Source organism: Cyclospora cayetanensis, unplaced genomic scaffold, assembly GCF_002999335.1.
Source record: "Cyclospora cayetanensis isolate NF1_C8 unplaced genomic scaffold, CcayRef3 CcayRef3_contig_36, whole genome shotgun sequence".
Lineage (NCBI taxonomy): Eukaryota > Apicomplexa > Conoidasida > Eucoccidiorida > Eimeriidae > Cyclospora > Cyclospora cayetanensis.
In genome coordinates this window covers 16803-27998 of record NW_020312325.1, presented here as the reverse complement: position 1 = coordinate 27998, position 11196 = coordinate 16803, and the positions used below count along the sequence as shown (strand labels likewise).

Below are 11196 nucleotides of genomic sequence, written 5' to 3'. Positions count from 1 at the left end.
CCTCGCAGAAAACACAATATGGCTAACGTCACATTTGCCTCTCTTCTTGTTCGCCACTTTTCGTCGTTTCTACACGTTGTTTCATGTATCGCTGCTAGGAAAGTAACCTCCAAAACAGTACTCTGCTTCACAACTCGACCTTATCAACGAGTTTGCAAGGAAACTGGATCTGAACACGAGGCAGAGTGCATTGCCACTCTACATAAAGAGAGTTGCCGCCTTTTCCACGAATAAAACGATTGCAAATGTATGCCTCCGCCAAATATTTTACTATTATTCAAGCAAAAGGACAAGGTTCGCACGGGTATTCAGTGTGGCATTTCGTCAATCATTCATAAGCTAGGTCAAGTGAGTTACCTGGCCGAGGAGAAAGTAAAACGAATCACACCAAATCACACATGCATATGCATTTAAGCCGATTTTGACTGGGCTTTCTGTCGGCTTCTCATGCTCAGATGTCCTTTCTGGACTTCCGGCATTATGAATGTCCGTCATTGCCCGTGTCATCGTCTCGCCAAGGATTCCACGTGTGTGATCTAAACTCGGGGCAGGAGCAGGGCTGGCGAAATATTTGGCGTTTTAGTTCAATCACTTGCTGAGCAGGAGGGCGCCGACCCAACTTGTACTGCTGTAGCGCAGCAACTAGGCGTTGCGCCAGTTGTTTCAAATTCAGACCTGAACGCGACGCGGATCTATGGCGAACACTCACGTGCTTCGCCAATGGCTCCATAAATTGACCCCACCACAGATGCATATTCATTGAGGGACCCAGGACCTCGCTAATACACCACAAGGCATCCGCCACTAGAAACCGACGAGCGAGGATATACAGCATATCAGTCATGAGCTCATCCTTCATCGGTTGTGACAAAGCCTTATTTGAATATTGAGCAAGACGATATGCACTCTCCATGAGCAGTTTCATTTCTTGCTCTGATACATGTGACTTGAGAAGCAGCTGTCGAACGTCACCAAGAATTTTTGGAAGCCATGCTTCTCGTTTTCGCAGGGCATGATATGGGTCAAATGGCGGCAGCGTCACTCCTGGGTCTCCAACCGGCACACGATAATATGGGTGCCGGGCCAATTCAGGCGATGAACTCGACAAAATGGATACCAAGCTGCTGCCTGCAGCAGGACTGGTATCGGAGAAAGAGGAACTAGCCTAAAGGCACAAACATTGCGGCACACAAAAGGTTATGCTCAACTGGGATCCAACCCTGAGGAACTGGTGAGGCACAGGTGAACTGCGGTGAGGCCCAGATTTGCTCACAGCTTGGGCCTGCCTGAAAATAATATGGGCATGACGCAAACAGCAGAGTGCCACGTCAGCACGCCATACATGCAGCTTGCTATCGTGTGGACAAAGGGGTCAACCTGAAGAAACTCACTAATTGCAATGCTGCAATTACCGAAAAGACAAGGCACATACCTCCTGCGATAGGGAAGAGGTGCCTTCACCCATTTGCGTAGTGAGGGGCTGCTTGACTGTCGACGGTGCTCCTGGCTGGTCCTCGACTAGCGGTGCAGAATCGGAACCACCAAGCAGATTCTCATCGAAAAGCTGAAGCCACTCTTCTTCTTGTGATCCTTCTGCTTCCAAGAATTCTTCAAGGATGTCAGGGAAGGGTTCATCCTCAGGTATTGCTGGACTACTATATGGTGATGTAATGTGCCCAGACGCCTCCTCAACACCCTGCTCGCCGTGGCCAGTTAGGAACCCAGGCACATCTTCTTGGCTTGAAGGGGAGTCAGGAAACAAATACTGTCCCAGGCTGAAAGGACTGAGTTCGATGCTGGAGGGCGTTCCTGGCCCAAGGTTTATCTCGGCCTGAAACAATTCCTCAAAATGTTTTAGTGGGTCTATCCAAGCCTCAACGTGTTTGGTTTTCTTGGCGGATGAATCTACTTCCTTTTCTGACTCTTCCAGGTGCTTCAACTTCTTCTTCCTCTTTCTCGGCTGCTGTTCTCCCGTTCTGGTTCCAGGCGTTGTTGTCTGTGCTGGATTTGATACTGCCATTGGCTCGCCTGCTGCCTCAGCTTCTGGCTCTGTGCCCAGTACTGCCTCTGCCCCTTCGCACAATTTTGGATCTGAGCTCGGTCCTGCTCCCTCATCCTCACCTCCTGCTTCGCCACTAGCCAGCCTGCGATCTACTGCCGCTACCTTGTATTCGTTCCTACCTTTCAGCCGACACAAATACATTGTCCATATGAAAAACACAACAGATGTAATAATGGTAAGAAGCTGGAAAGTTTTGTGGCGCCGCCACCTGTTGCTTGAGCCAAAATATTTCAACCTTTTCACTTCTTCTTCAGGGTTTGAGTTAGGGCCTGCAGAAGGATTAGGGAGAGGAGGGGAGGGGACCTGAAGCAATGCCTTCTGAGTGTGCTGCACGTGGAAGGGTCCGTCACTCGACATCAAGGCAACAGGTTCATGCATTCCATCAAGGGTGTTCACAGCCATCCGCCCTAAGGTTTACATGGGGGTGACTCGAGCGTGCTTTTGAAAAGCAGCTGTTGCTTGCGCCGGTAGACTCGATAAGACGAAGTAGGTAGACTGAAATGCCCACATTGCCGAGGGCTCTACTAGATCCAACAGGATAGCAATGTTATACATGGCGTATTTAGTTGGCGGGTTGACTGGCTCAAAATATCTTGCAGTGTAGTGAGAGCTGCTGCATGCTCAGCAATGAAAATGTGACTATATGTCCGTCAGATCTCGATGAATCCATTCGTGCTGTGCTAGTCGTATTCGCGCCTTTTCCACTTCTCTGTCAAATTAAATCATTGTTGTGCTTTTAAAATGGAGTACATACCTCCATCATAGAACAACTTGAAATTGAACCCCTTACTGCAGAAGATCATCTTGGTCAATGATCCGGATCGAGCCAGCCTCACCAAGCCGACGTAGATGTGGGGTTTCAAACAAGTGCACTGCACCTAGCCCCCTCAATCATGTTCTATAGACCTTAAATGCTGCAGCATCTGTTCGTGCATTTAGTGGAGCTTCACTACAGAGGGTTCTCGCTCTATTATGCTGAAGTTACAGGCTTGCGGCACTGCAGAGCGATCCATCATAGTAACCAGATACTCCATTGCAGTTTCATTCCCTACCACTCCGCTTCGGCAATCAAGACACTATATACATCCTAGGGTTAAGTCTTAAAATTAATCTTACGCTGCAAGGTGTGAAGTCGGCCATCTTCCACTCCGATGGCTCTCGTGCAATGCCTTCACAAGAAAGCAGCCCAGGTGCGAAGACTGTATTTGCGTTTATGCACGCCAAGCAAGTGTATTGAAGTAAAACAACGTATGTTTGGAGTGGATGCAGCCTCGTATCTAGGCTTTTATCACGTGATATAGACGGAACGCTGTATGAGCTTTTATCAACCGCTGTCGACAGAACACTAAGACGCCGAGTCGCCCTGCACCTACTGTTACGCTCTATTCAAGATCGTCCTACGAAGATACTCAACTTCGAACTCAATACACGTTTGATAGAAGGTTATTGAAATTCCATCAATGTGTCTTCCTGTAGTTGTTCCGTGTTTCTGGCCGCTCCCCTACGTTGCCCTCTTAAGGGGAAGTGTCAACTACAATGCCCATGAATGCACCGGTGAGGCAGTCCGATCATTCATAATTACCTGAGCAGAATATCAGTACGTCATGACAAACTGCATACGCAACAGCGAAAGAGTTTTTGCCTTAAAACCACTTCGCACGCAAGTATAAGCGGGAAGAGCAGTGCTCAAGAGGAAAGCAGTGCGCACCTACAGCTAAGGAGGGAAATCAAGCGAGAGATGCAGAGTATCCACTAGCGAACAAGAAGCAAACCAGCACGACTGTGGTGGTCCAACGCTTGGTTGTCCTCAGAGTGCTAAAATGTGAACGGCCTCTTACTACAGAACCTAGGACAAGTAAAATGTGTAACGTGCATCGAAGTACACGATAGTTCGGCAGCTCTTCCGCTCCTCATAAAGATATTCCTGCATACTAAAACAGGCAATTCATGCAGCAGAGTAAATTCTACAATCCCATTAGGAGGAATAAGCATGCATGTAAATATGGGGTAATTGAAATTGTGCAAGCACAATTCTGAGCGTAGAGAACACATCTAAGATCATGAGTGGGTATTGCTTTTTAAGACTTGATGACTATTGAGCTGCATTCTAGTCACAAAACAAGCTTGAGGCAAGAACAAGTATTAGGAAATGAGAGAGGTATCGCCCATTGCGACTCGCCTTGTGAAGTAGCCCAAGCCACGAATTCTGTTGCAGGCAACGACACCCACAACTACTTCTTTGTCAACCACTAAGATTGGAATATGCCGCCACTATATTTCGTCAGCAACTCTCTACTAGAGTGTTTTTGGTTTTTAATAGTCTCGGAATCCAGCACTGTCACACTGCTTGTGGATGCGTCAGCTTAATTCCACTCGCTTCCCTGCGAGGAGTAATTCGGATATCTTTGGAACTTCTTTGGGAAACCATTATTAGTAGCAATTGAGCATTGTTGGATTACGAGAAAGCAGCGCGCTATTCTGAGCAGTGAATCGCGGTAGAATTGCGAATGGTCCGAGTCACCTGGGCACAAGCCTCTTCGTCCAATCACCGTCTGTTGCATCCTGTAGGCCTGCATATCCACCAGAACCGCATATCCAAGATCAAAACACACAGCTAACTGCCGATTATTGCAGCTACGTGATTGTGTCAGGCTTCATGCATAGATTCGCGCCCACTAGGCAGCTATTCTGTGAACCTCCCCCCTGCCAACGGTTGCTGGTGACCCGCCCCCCTCACCGCCTCGGCCATCTGGCCTACGCTTCGATCAAAGATTCTTCCCCCATGCTATATCAAAAGTGCGGGGTAAGTATACATATATGCTGACTCAGTACAAGGAAGAACATCGTGCCGAACAGTTGATGTCTGTGAGCATGGGTGGCTAATACTGCAGAAGGGAACGGCTGGTGTACACCAGCTACCGGTTGCCTCAGGGTGGTTCACAGCGGTCGTATTCTTGTCGATGAGGCGCGTCGTACAGGCACGCCAGAATGCACTAGCGAAATTCGGGTCCCCACCCAAAATGACACGCCTTGGCAATCTTGAAGCTGCTATGCACGAGGCAAGCGTAATTGAGCAACTTTTTCAGCCGTTACGCAGTTGAAGCACGGGAGGAAATGGGCAAAGCTGCTGATTCCGTCAACAATGGCGTAGTTGCTATCTTGACCTTTGACCTCCAGGAGTCCAACAAAGAACATTGGTAGTCAGAACAGTTCAAGTCTCTTTAGAAAATCGTTGGTCTTGCACAAAGGTCGTGTTTAGGAGACCTTCGTGACTTTAGCTGCTAGCAATTTGGGCAGCACAGTGCATACTGCTCTGTTGTGCTCAGGCCACCAGAAGGACCGTAAATGATGTTCCGCTGCATCTTGAATCATATGGTGTTTCGAAAGACCATGTTCATAAACATTGCGTAAAACGGCACTGCGGAGCAAGGTCAGAGTGCACAGGTGATGGTGTCATTGCTTGTTTTGAACCACAACAGGCTATCCTAGACGTGGTCGTCCTTCAGCTGTTTGTCATTCTGATTTTGGGAACAGTGGCGCATACATGGATGTCAAAGGCAAGAAGTTCAAGCACTCTCGATAAAAGCCATGAATTTTTGTAGTTGCAAGTGGCTGCGCTGCACAACAGTGAATCACTGAGGCGTCGCGAGAGCACGTAAGCAACCACGCTGGTGATGCCCGTGATATACCTCGCTGTAGTATCGTAGTGCAAGAAGCGCCCAAGCCAGCAAACAACTCTAAAATAAGCAAAGTCCTGTAATCTCTGTGCAACGTGCATTGCAAATTGACGAATTGGCTGGACAGTGAAAGGACGCCCATAAAATAGTGCCTGCATTTTTCGTGCCACGCCACGCCGCATAAAGCTCCTTTTCCCGCACCGAGTACCACTTCCAATTTTGGCGAAGGGGTTAGAGCAACAAGAAATACGTGTATGCTCTGGAGAGACGGCAATGTATTTAGAGAGAAAGCACTTACCGCTATGTCACGAATATCGGTTGTTAGGAGGAAACAGTGTCAGGCAGCGCAAGTAGGGGGTAAGTTTTAAGGCCGCCGGCATGCATCCCTTGGGCAGCATCAGCCTACTCTCTGCAGGTCCTAGACTGAATTTTCATAACAACTTTGCTCAACAACATAAGGATCCGAGCGTGTCCAAAAATGAAAGATTGATTGAAATGTGCAAGAGCACAGAAATTCGCAGCTTTTCTGGGGTGTGCGCCAAGGTAAAAGTCCCACGACAATTATTTTGACTATTTGTTCAATTCCTACATCCGAAAAGGAATTTATCAGGAACACAGGTGCTCTGATGAGAAATAAACACTTGCATGCCTTCCCATATCATTGCCCCATCTACAGTAGTTCCCACAGTACCTGATTCGGGTGCCATAAATGTCGTAGGTGGTCTTAGACGTCTTGACTCAATCCTCAGGCATCCTCCATGCAAAATTCCTGTCAGCCCTCTTTGAAAGGTTTACTGAAGTTATTGATGAAGTTGACGTTACATCTCAACTGAGGCAGTAATGAGAACAAACGCATATATCTATATTCAAGCTTGCAGATTCTGGCATGGAAAAACATTTTCATGCCTGCCATCAGGTTGAATGAGGATTGTAAGAAGGTATATGCGAGGGAGATCAGCTGTCGAATAGACTGTTAGGCCGTGTATGTTGCAGGCTAGTTCGCCTAATCGAGCCATCGACAGCTTCTTCTTCAGAGGTCGTGTTGGGGGCATTAAAGTTGGCACTCAGACGCCTTCTTCCGTCGTTTCCCGGCATCCACACCGGGCGATGCATAAGGGCGCTAGGCAATTCCTGGACTTTAGCTATTTCTAACAAGCCACCTGCCTAAAGCTCAGCCTTCCCTCCATGTTACGCGGATTTTAATACTGCAAAACATAGCTTGGGGCTGAGTCAGGAATCAGCTAGATGCGTTGCGGTGGACGGTCAGCATGGTGCTAGTGGGCCGGCAGCCCGCCATTATTCAGCACATTTGCCACGCTCTCCTTGATACTGCCTATTCCTCTTGTTCTTCAAATGAAACGTCAATTGCATTCACTAGTAAGCACTCACCACAGTTGCATGAAAAATGTCGCTCATGCTATTGAAAACCAATTCTCTCAGGCTCACCAAACAGAAATCCGTTGTGAAGAAGGGCAGGCGTTGCTTTTTGTAGAGGTGTTTGGACTACAGAGTGCGTAGCTGTGCCCACCTGCGCAGCTTCCACGGACCACCTATGGCATAAGTAAGATTATGTCATGGTGCATAGGTCGAAGGCTGAAGTAGTTGGCCATAGTGCTAAACCCATTTTCGACTTTCCAGGGCATTTAGCTGCCATAGGCACAGCGGTTCTTGCGTTTTGCCTCCCGCATGCACATACGAGACTCAAAGACTGCGCTTGATAGGAAGCGGACAAAATGCAGTTCAGCGGCGTCTCCTCGAATAGCGGTTTCACTTTACATCAACTTTCAAGGAACATTAGGAATGCTTATCCATAACCTAAGGTTTACTTCTGCTAAGGATTAATCTGGAACACCTATCCAACTGAGGTGCTATGCTCTTGGGCCCCCGTCACTGGAACTCAACATGCATAGGGGGCTCATCCTCTCCTTTGTGTTCCTTCTTTCCTCACTAAGCAGCATGGTTCCATGAATTTGATCTCCTAACGGCAATGCAGCTGTGTTCGTGTATATGAAGACGTGAATAGAGTGAATGTTAACCTTTCCGTGTATGCCGACCGATTGAATTTCCTCACTTCAGTCTTCTGTCATTTCCCGAGGCTTGCTGACTTCGGCGCAAGCCAATGAAACAGGGACTGTAGGAAGGCTTGGATTGTAACTATCCCTACAGGTAGCGTGATCCTTTGTATTAATATAGCCACCACCAAACTGTGGGTCCTTCTAGCTACCATGCCGCAAGGTGGACTCGGTTCCATCCCTCTGCTGGTACCGAGTGAGGTACACTCCCGACCGGCTGATTAGCGTCAAGTACTTGCACACCATTGCAATCGTCATACGTCTCTGATCGGCATAGGCGCATCGATATATTTACAAATTTCGAATTGGCTCACAAATAGAGCCTTCCTACCAACTGCGAGTCTACTCTGTTCACATCATCTTGAAGTCTGAACTCTGTCACCCCAACAGGCGTTGTGCCACCGTCAGCTTCAACCTCCAGAGAATTCATTTTCCCGAATGCCTCCACACAAAACAAATTACTGACGTGCCGAATGGCGTGACTAAAGCAAGACAGGTGTTCTATGGAAATGTGATTTCCCAGTGCATCCGTAGCCACTGGATGACTGGTGAACAGCTGCATCGAAACCATGCGGTACTACCATTTTTGACATTCAATGTAAAGCGTTTGCACGGATGCGCCAAGATCCAGACTCATCAAGAATATCATTGAAATTCATTGAGTGCTTTCGGAATAGACTGCCCCTTCTCTCTCCCGTGCCCCTAAGATTTCCCGATATGAAGGGAAAGGGCATGTTGAGGCGCATGTAGCTGCACCTCTAAGTGTAGCGGGCCAAGCTGAACTCAGCAACAAATCATTACGCTACTTATAGACAATAAGGAATTGGTAAAGAATATCACTACGAATGTGTTTTGCTGTAGTGTGCCAACGCCGCAACAAGGTGCAATGCTGTGTGCCTGCACACTAATTGCTTTGTGCACTAAGCGCGAATGCTAAGAATGCATAGCAGATGGGGTGCGCCAAGCCTCTCTGGCCGTCTCTCCTAATGTTAGGATCTCTGAGGGTCGCCGGAGAAAGAGGTGGTGACTTTTACGGAAATTACTCAATAGCGTCTCATCAAGCTTGTATTGAATCTGGAGCTGAGCGTTTCCTTATGAAAAGCAGTTGAAGCATTGCAGTTGGTAGCACCGAATGAATCGATGCAACCCTTCTTTTCTCATTCACTGGCCGTGAATGCATTGAGCTATCAGGTTTTTCTAGAACAATTGTCTGGTTTGACTGAGGCTGATTGGTACTTTTGCCGCCTGGTCCTCGTTTGTTTCAGACTGGAACGAGGGACAAACGGATGCACCGTATGGTGGTGGAAGTTGACCATGGACAAACTCTGTTGGCGCGACAAACGCCTGCCTTCAAGCTCGTGTGGACACAGTAGCTCCGTCATTGGTAGAAAGAATTTGGAAGCCAGTTTAATATTTATGGACGCATCGATGACTTCATGCTAACCAGACAAGCATGACAGGTGCACTGCCGGGCAGGCCGTCGAAATTTATTCGGCTGATTAGAGATGTTGCTGGCATGGTACCCCACACTTCAACAGTAGCTAGAGTTTATTGCAGCACGTTTGGCGGAGGTAGTACACTTCAATGGTAGGGCTCTTCTTGTAGAGAAGTTTGTCTGCCTGGGAGGACCATCACAGCTCAAGCTTTCATACAAGCCCTGACCCCTCGGCTCGTGCCGACATCCGCATAACGCAACCTTGCATTGGTAAATCGATAACGTGAAACTTTGAATAGCAGAAGCCTTATCACGCATAAACACCTGCTTTACTATTGGTTTACAACAGTAATACTTGGAGAGCCACAGCAGGTAGTCGCAGGGCGACATCACCTCAGCTACCAAGCCAACAACCACTAGGGCCTCCACAAGCTATGTACATCATCATGTGTCAGAATCAAATGAGTCCACTTCGCCGTGTTGTGTTGATACAAATGCGCTACATGGGAATCAGGAACTGGTGGGTTGTGAGAGTCACTTCTCCGGTGCTAGTCAACAGTCGAAACCGGACGGGAAAAGAGAGCCTTAGTAAACCTGAATTCCGAAGCAGCCCCCTCACAGCCCCCGATCAACGCGCCTGCTTCTAGTTGAGCATAGCCGCTCGTATATTGGAGAAGTGCGAGCACACACAAAATCCCGGAAACTCTGAACAAAGACACCAGCCCAATTGGAAGCAAGCTGCTTAGGGGAGAGACAATAATCCCCCCATGCATGCTAGGTGACAGTGACGGGGGCCCAAGAGGATAGCACCTCAGTTGGATACTTCTTCCAGGTTAATCCTTAGCAAAACTAAACTTGAAGTAATGGATGAGAATTCCTAATATTCCTTGAAAATTGATGTAAAGTGAAAACGCTGTTCGAGAAGACGCCGCTAAACTGTAGTTTGTCCGCTTCCTATCAAGCTCAGTCTTTGAGTCTCCTATTTGCATGCGGGGGGCAAAACGCAAGCCACGCTGTGCCTATGGCAGTTAAATGCCCTGGAAAGTCGAAAGTGGGTTTTAGCACTATGGCCAACTATTTCAACCTTCGACCTATGCACCATGACTTAATCTTACTTATGCCGTGGATGGTCCGTGGAAGCTGTGCAGGTGGGCACAGCTACACACTCTGTAGTCCAAACACCTCCATGAAAAAGCAGCGCCTGCTCTTCTTCACAACGAATTTCTGTTTGGTGAGCCTGAGGGAATTGGTTTTCAATAGCATGAGCGACATTTTTCATGCATCTGTGGTGAGTGCTTACCAGTGAATGCAATTGACATTTCAGTTGAGGAACAAGAGGAATAGGCAGTATCAAGGAGAACTTGGCAAATGTGCTGAATAATGGTGGGCTGCCGGCCCACTAGCGCCATGCTGGCCGTCCACCGCAACGCATCTAGCTGATTCCTGACTCAGCCCCAAGCTATGTTTTGCAGTATTAAAATCCGCGTAACATGGAGGGAAGGCTGAGCTTTAGGCAGGTGGCTTGTTAGAAATAGCTAAAGTCCAGGAGTCGCTTAGCGCCCTTATGCATAACCCGGTGTGGATGCCGGGAAACGACGGAAGATGGAGTCTGAGTGCCAACTCTAATGCCCCCAACAGGATCTCTGTGAAGAAGAAGTTCTCGATAGGTCGATTAGGCGAACTAGCCTGCAACATACACGGCCTTACAGTCTATCCAGCATTGACTTCGCTCGCATATACCTCCTTACAATCCCCATTCAACCTGATGGCAGGCATGAAAATGGCTTCCATGCCGGAATCTGCAAGCTTGAATATAGATATATGCGTTTGCTCTCACTACTGTCTCACTTGAGATGTGACGTCAAGTTGATCAATAGCTTCAGTAAACCTTTCAAGGACGGCTGACCGGAATTTCGCATGGAGGATGCCTGAGGATTGAGCCAAGACGTC

The 11196-nt window shown here is 48.0% G+C and overlaps 1 protein-coding gene across 1 annotated transcript; it reads right to left on the bottom strand.

Moving 5' to 3' along the window:
- Nucleotides 1-478: 478 nt before the first annotated feature.
- LOC34618227 lies at nt 479-2464 on the bottom strand. The gene is made up of 3 exons (XM_022731563.2): nt 2278-2464; nt 1433-2181; nt 479-1165 (listed from the first exon to the last, which is right to left on the bottom strand). Exons 1-3 carry the CDS (start codon nt 2462-2464, stop codon nt 479-481), a joined length of 1623 nt encoding a protein of 540 aa, XP_022591594.2.
- Nucleotides 2465-11196: the final 8732 nt, after the last annotated feature.